The sequence below is a fragment of the Phoenix dactylifera genome, chromosome 7 (assembly GCF_051530095.1).
Source record: "Phoenix dactylifera cultivar Ajwa chromosome 7, Ajwa_hap1_PhDact_Kaust_v1.1, whole genome shotgun sequence".
Taxonomy (NCBI): Eukaryota; Viridiplantae; Streptophyta; class Magnoliopsida; order Arecales; family Arecaceae; genus Phoenix; species Phoenix dactylifera.
The window spans coordinates 29,967,482-29,974,905 of NC_143196.1; the positions used below are offsets into that span (position 1 = coordinate 29,967,482).

The 7,424-nt window shown below is 35.0% G+C and overlaps 1 protein-coding gene across 2 annotated transcripts; it reads right to left on the reverse strand.

Annotated features, from left to right (window-relative positions):
- Positions 1 to 3,730, reverse strand: LOC120107336 (sphinganine C4-monooxygenase 2-like). 2 transcript variants are annotated; one of them, XM_039120574.3, is made up of 3 exons: positions 3,439 to 3,730; positions 2,079 to 2,386; positions 1 to 826 (listed from the first exon to the last, which is right to left on the reverse strand). In XM_039120574.3, exons 2-3 carry the CDS (start codon positions 2,298 to 2,300, stop codon positions 284 to 286), a joined length of 765 nt encoding a protein of 254 aa, XP_038976502.3. In that variant the 5' UTR covers positions 2,301 to 2,386; positions 3,439 to 3,730; the 3' UTR covers positions 1 to 283. The 2 variants fall into 2 exon arrangements, with proteins under 2 accessions (XP_038976502.3, XP_038976503.3); XM_039120575.3 differs by having other exon boundaries at positions 2,079 to 2,370; positions 3,439 to 3,631.
- Between the last annotated feature and the right edge of the window lie 3,694 nt (positions 3,731 to 7,424).

A 7,424-nucleotide genomic window follows, 5' to 3' on the forward strand; every position in this document is an offset into this window, starting at 1 on the left:
AAAGACTAAACGGGCCAAAATATAATAATAATAAGTAAATGATACAAAGTCTTATTTAGGAGTAATCAATAATTTTGTACAAACATGGAGACTACATTAATGGACACTATCCTCTGGCTTTCACTTCAAAACTATGAACAAAAGGTGAGGTATATAATCTATGCTTAATTTCTCCAAAAAGATTCTATGATTAACTATTGGAGAAATGAAGCAGCTAGGTGATGAGGCTTTCATTTAAAAAATGCGGCGTGATAGACAACTTAGAGATGATAGCAGCGAAATCTTAATCCTTTTTGATTGGCCGCGCCTCAAATCCCCCTTCTTTTCTCTCCACAAGAGAGTAAGGCATGTGGGTTCCAAGAATTTTGTCCCATATAACAAAGAAGGGCTGGGAGAAGTTGTATTTGTTGCCATAGAGCTGGTGGTGGATGTCATGATAAGCGCTGTTGTTATTAAAGAACACATGGAACAGGTTCCCTGGAAGCCATAACCCACAGTGGTCATCCACAGTCTTGATGGTGGCAAAAGAGAAGAAGGAGATGGCAGTCCGGGGTGTCATGCCAGAGACAAGGAAAGACAGGGCGCCACCAATTGTATCTAGTATCAGACCCTCAAGGGGGTGGTTGTAGAGAGCTCCAAAGGCATAGGGGACAACAAGACTGTGGTGCTTGGAATGGATGTGCTTGTATAAGAACTTGTTCAAGTGCATGTATCTGTGCATGAAATACTGCCATGTATCCATAACCACCATTGCGACGATGAACTGCACCACTATCACAAGGGGAGAAGGCTGTGGCGGTGTGACCCCACTGTCATCGCTTACGACCTGCATATAATGAAATAAACTCAGTTGAATATGTTATGTTTTACATCCGAAATTTGGTAGGTTTAGATGAAATACTTAGTTCTTGAAAAAAAGTTACAGACAATGATCCACTTATAGAGAAAAGAGACAAGAAAGTATGAGGGGATCGATGAATTATTGGGCCATCAAAGAGCTTTAGTTTCTCATCTCATTGGAACACTTCTATTGATATCAGGCTACAAGAGAAAAATATAATACAGTATTACCAATTCCCTATGAAAATGAAATACAAATAACAAAATAGAAAGTTTTTTGACAAAAAAAGAAATTTTATAAAAAAAGCAGCCCTAAGGTGAGTTCACTATCTGTTTTCAAAAGGTTAAGATGACCCTAACTAGATGGGAAAAGGGTAATGTTTATGGATATATGCTCCTAGAAGTGCATAGCACTAATTTCTGCTGTTGGCTCCTGGGAACATTAGTTCAGATGGACGACTGTCTAATGATGATTTCCTACTCTTAGAATTCAAAAAAAAATGTTTATTTTTATGTAGACAGTCATTGATGCATGTAATCAGAAAAAGTCCTGAAAGACTGGTGTGCAAAATTCTACATTAGGATTTATTATGTCAGAGGCAAAACAAATATATTCCTAATAGAGAGAGGGAAAGACGTCTCTTAAACTCGACAGCTGTAGGATTAAGAGTCCAAACTGCACATTGGCTGTGAAGGGAAATATCCGAGAAGTGAAGCCTCTCAGGAGTGGAGCGGTTGAGTACTTGCATTTATAATAGTAGAGATAAAGTTATGTTATTACAAGCAACCAAAGCATATGTATGGTAATAAAGGATGTTTGGTGAATTGATTCATGAGGAAATCCAAATGCATAATTTGTTGTCACACAAAGCTTCAGCATTAACACAAACAACATAAACTACGAATCGATCATAATATGATTAAAGGCTAATGAGTTTTCAGTTGTTTGTTTGTCACTCATAATGCATGGAAATTAATTTATAGGCAAATGAATCAGAGTACGCTACAGGGTTGTGATTGGGAGGCTCATCTTTTTCCTCTCTGATTGGAAAGATCAGAGATGGAGAAAATATCAAATAAAACCCAATATAAGTAGATCCATCTGAGCCAAGCATTATTTCCAACACTGAAAGACAATGCAATTCTCAGAGGACGTCAGCTAGTATACTTCTTGCATTCATATTTATATTTTATCCTACTATCTGAATGTAAAAGAAAGTGATATTGGTTTCTCATACCATGAACAGAAGCAGGGAGACAGCAATTTGAAATGTCTGCTGAACTAGTACCCCTTGAACAACTGTTCCTTTAGAGACAATGTTCTTCACATCCTCCTCGCCCTTTGGATGTAACCGGTAATTCTCCAAACCACCCAGCAGCATATATATTCCCGAGTAAATCCAGTAGACAGCGACCGGCACGAAGGTTCCCAGCAACTCATCCGACACGGCAAAAGCCATGGCGTATCTTGTAAACAATTGAAATGCTGAGAACTGTAGGTCAGGCTTGGCTGGTGCACGCCTTTAACTTCTGAAGAAAAGAAAACCTGAGAGCACAATCTTAAGTAACAGAAAAGAGAAGGCATATGGAGAAAGAAACAAATTTGAACTGCAAGTTTGCAGGAACTGATCAGGCAAAGACAATCACTAGGAAAATAGGGATCTCAGAATTTCACTTCATTATTACGAAGGAAAAAGAAAAACTCAAGTTATGCATCCATTAGTTGTTAAAGTTTTAATCACTTAATGATTCGATCATTTTTAAGCTTAAAACATTCTGCAATAGGACAGCCATAATTTCAAACTGAAGTTACATGTGAGCCGCCGTTGTACCAAAAAAAAAAAGATGAAGGAAGAAAAAAAAAAAGAGCTTACCCAGAAAATATCCAAGAAATAATCTGCTGATAGAGAACTTGGAAGCCAAAACACCAGTTAAAACAGATATTACTAAAAATCTATATCATTAAAGGCACCCAAAAGAACCACTTTTCACTTCAAAGCAACACGAAGAGTTCAATCTGAGAAGCAGGAAATCTCTACAGACCTAGCTGAGACTACATCTGTCTGATTCTACTCATTCCTTTTCATAAATTCTGGTTTCTGGAGGCTCAAATTGCAAAATTCTAGGACATGATCCAAACTGGAATAATTTCCTAGAAGAAACAGAAATATAAGGTAGAAGTGATTTCTGATACTCCAGTAATTCATAAAAACCAAGACGAATAAAGACCCAACTAATGAAACAAAAGAAGCAAATACAAACCATAATTAATAAATGCTGGGGGTCCGGGGGAAGTATTTCACTTCCTCCTTCCCCACTCCAAAAAAAATAAGAAGAAAAAGAAACAAAAGAAGGAAAATAGAACTACTTCTGAAAGAAACAAAAAAGAAAAAAAAATAACACTTTTTTTAAAAAATATGCAACAATATATTGCATCGGTTATTTGAATATCAGCAAAGCTCCAATCTAAGAAGCAAAAGAAATTAAACAGGAAAAGAAGAAGAAATCCAACAGAAACAGAGGACTCTAGACTTATTTTTTCTAGAGGAAATAGAAAAAGAATCCATCTACAGGATTTAACAGTTTCAATACACTAACCTCTCTCGAAGAAATTTATCCAGAAAAGAAGCCAAATATTGGACGATGAAGGGGCTTCTTCCTTATACTACTTCTCCGCCGTTGGCTTTGGATGTCGCCAGGACTCGCGGAGAGTCGTCTTCTTATTGGGGAGGGATGGAGAGGGGACCGAGTCGCTGAAGTCGGCCGGTTGCTGAGAAGAATAAGAAGCCTCGTTGACGATTCCGGCGGCCATTTACCTCTACTTTTCCTTTTTCCTTATTTTTTATTTTTTTATTGCCTGATATTTTTCGACGGCCTCGGCCGGCCACCCTTTTTTTTTTTTTTCCTTGAAGCAGATGTCTTGAATACGAATACATCCCAAAAAAACTTTAAAAAATAATAAATTTCAAAATACATCAAATAATTCCATCTCTCTTAGCCATCAAATTTTTTTAGAATAATTAGGCACATACGAAACTATCCCACATTGACCTCATGGTATTGGTGAATGCTAATAAACTGTTGCAATTTTTTTAAAAAAATATAATAAAAAAAATATTTTATAGTATTCGATTTTTTTAACAATATCCTTCGTGATTGGCATCGTAAAGCCGTCATCAATGGGTTTAGAAGTCTCGCGTGCGACTCCAATTTTATTTTATTTTTTTCCGCATAATCCCAAATTGGGTTATTGCATATTGTGTTTAGAAATAAAGGCTTCGGGTTTGGATTATGTTCTAAATAATAATCCTATTGCACGCTTGCACTATCAAAATTACTCGTTTGATATTGGTTATGCATTTAGTGGCTCGGACCTGCGACCTGTTAGGTTAATTTTCTCGGACCTGCAACTTTTGATGTTAAGGTTGCAATGAGTTCGACATCTGTTCAATCATATATAGCTACAATTTCTAATCTCTTGGATTCTGCGCAATGCTTTGTTTCTAAAGATTCTATGCAAATCATGTAGAAAGGCTGGCTATTTTTTTCTGAACTCCAGGTTCCTTTTTTTTCTTTCCTCGTCCCTTCTTTCTGACCCTTCTCTTCCGCTACCTCTATTCGGAGTCTTCTCTCTTCTATAATTTTGTTTCTATACCTTAATGAATGTGTGGTGGTTTCAATCATTGTCTCTCTCAAAAGAAAAGATCTTACTTTCTTAATATTACTTTAGTTCAAATTCCTATTGCTGTCTCCTTTCTCTTTTAACTTTATTATTTTTTTATGAATTTTTGATATGAGTACCAATTCCTTTAGTCATTAATTTATAAATGCAACTATTTCATCAATTTTATTTTTTGTATTATCTAAATATTTTACTGTATAACTTTATTCTATAGATCTTCATTTTTCTAATTTGAAGACATCATTTCTAATTTGGAAATCCTAGATGTTGCTTCTCTTTCCTTCATTTCTTTGCTTCATGAGTAAGCATGGAGATATCCTATTTCAAGGTTTGACAAAACAACCTTTACAATAAGGTCAACTTATTAATAAAATAACAAAAATTATTTGATGTCACTGTTCATCTTATTGAAATAATAGTATTACTTCAAATCTCTAGCACAAGTAATAGTTATAATTATTTTTGAGGGTGCCAACTTATGGGCTTGGTAAAATCACTAGCTCTTCGATATTAGCGGCTTTTGTTTAAGCCTACACCCATGTAGGATTTGGCTAAACTTTCTCTTAACCTAGTTATAAAAAATAGTTTTATTTTGACTTTATATTCAAATACCTTGACCAAGGGGAGAGAAAAAAATGGTAGCGACTTGAGTTGGGCATTAATATAGGTTTAGCAACAATCGCATCATCTTTCATTGAATGAGGTTTTATGATTAATATATCAAAACCTTATATCCTCTCTAATTATTGTACTCTTTAATTGGAAGGACATCCTCTTATCCAAATCTAACCCTACCCTATATCCTCTCTAATTATTGTACTCTTTAATTGGAAGGACATACTCTTGTTCAAATTTAACCCTACCCTATATCCTCTCTAATTATTGTACTCTTTAATTAGAAGGACATCCTCTTATTCAAATTTAACCCTAGATCCTTTTGAGATCAGGTTTGAATCGAAGAAGGTCTGTTCTACAATTGCAACATATCCTATACGAAGGGTTAGACAAGTTGCAAAGAGGAAGTACCCTGCAAGGTTCCTCCAATCTCTTTGTTCATGGACCTCCACAATCTCATCGAGGCCACACGGTTGGGACACAAGATTCAAAAATCTCACCATCAACTATTCCCTAGCTGTCCTTGGTGTCTTTTTCTCTTACCAAGCTCTCTCCCACTGAGCTGATAATCTGTTCAAAGATGGGTGCTTTTGGAATTCTACAGTAAAATCCATTAAAAATTTTCCAAGGAAGCTTCCTTATACACACATAATTTTGATGAGAACCTAGCTTCAACATGTGCTACTTCTCCATATTTTTGTATTTCCAAGTCAATGTCCATCCTAGCAAACCAGTGACATCATTGAAAATTAGAAGTTTATTTATGAGTCATTGTCAGAAGAGCATATCAATCAGATGATTGTTTTTAGCCAGTGTCTATAACGGCCTGCACCCGGCAGTGGGGATGCCGGCCCAATAGGCTGACTCGGGTGCCAGATTTTTTTATAGTGCTAGAATGGGGTCGTCAGCCAACTTCTATTGAAAAGTATAAAAGATCTTGGCCCTGACTTGGTCCATTTGCATCTATAATTTTTGTAGCTTTCTTTAGATTATAGGTCCACATGCACAAGCTGGAGAGAAACGTCGAGTTCTTAATCCAACCAAGAGAAAGCTTTAATATACAAGTCTGAATCCAATTCAACTTACAAGTAAAAAGTCATTAGATTTTGAACTCATTTGTCCGCATCAAATCATCTACCTCCCACTAAGCCTCACATGCGATACTCGATATCATGATGCCTATCAAATATTTCCAGTCTCATAATTTAAAAAATTAAAAAAAATCAAATAATTTGAAAGAATAGAATGACTTTATCGGTCTAAGCCCCATTTGTCAGAGGTTTTGGTGAGCTAGAAAGCATTTTGTACCAAAAATACTTTTAGATTAAATAGGAGTATTTGGTAAAAAAATCGGAAAGCTGTTTTAGCTGTCTGAGCTAAAACAGCTTTTCTGGAGAAGCTCCAAATTAAAATTTCTTCGAAAAAATATTTTTAGCATGCGTTGAAAAGCTATTTTGATTTATAATGTATATAATAATAACTATAATATTTTATATCTTTATTATTGTATTAAACTATAAATAATATTATATTACGTTATACCATAATACATTGATATAATACAATATTAAATATATAAAATATTATAATTATTAACGTAAATTAATTTTCATAATATAACAAATTTTCTAGCTAGGTGATAAAATTGATTAAATAATTATTAAAGGACATTTTGTATAATTGTTATATTTTATTACGAATATTTTGGTTAAAAAAATAGCTTTCCAACTGAGCCGAAAAGTGCTTTTTCGAAAAACTCCAAATGAAGCTTCTCCCATAAAGCTATTTTTAGCTTTCCGAAAAAGTTAAAATAACTTTTCGAAATTTTTACCAAACACTCCTATTTTACCTAAAAGTGCTTTTAGAGAACCAGAAAGTACTTTTTGGCCTTCCAAAAACTCTCCCAAATAGAAAACTTTCAAAAATAAAAATAAGAAACAATGACATTACCAAAGGCCTCAAGTTTTGGTCATCAGGTATGGTTGTTAGGTGGCTCTACAAACAGGAGTTAGAAAGCAATTCCCGCAGTCTATAATGTATGACTTGAAAAGCCCGTCTTCTTTAAAATAAAACAAAATAAAATAAAATAAAAAAAGCCTCTCGTGCTGTGGCCAGTCAAGGGTCCCGACTGTGTTCCAAAAGGGACGAACCGTAACAAAATTTAGAGGCTACTTTCCAAGTCTCAAAGCCGCAGGAACCCTAACGGGTCAGTCCGACCACTCAAGTCAATCAATTTGATCTAATTCAATGCCTGAGTTTTTTTTTTTTTTGGTTTTTTTTTCCTTAG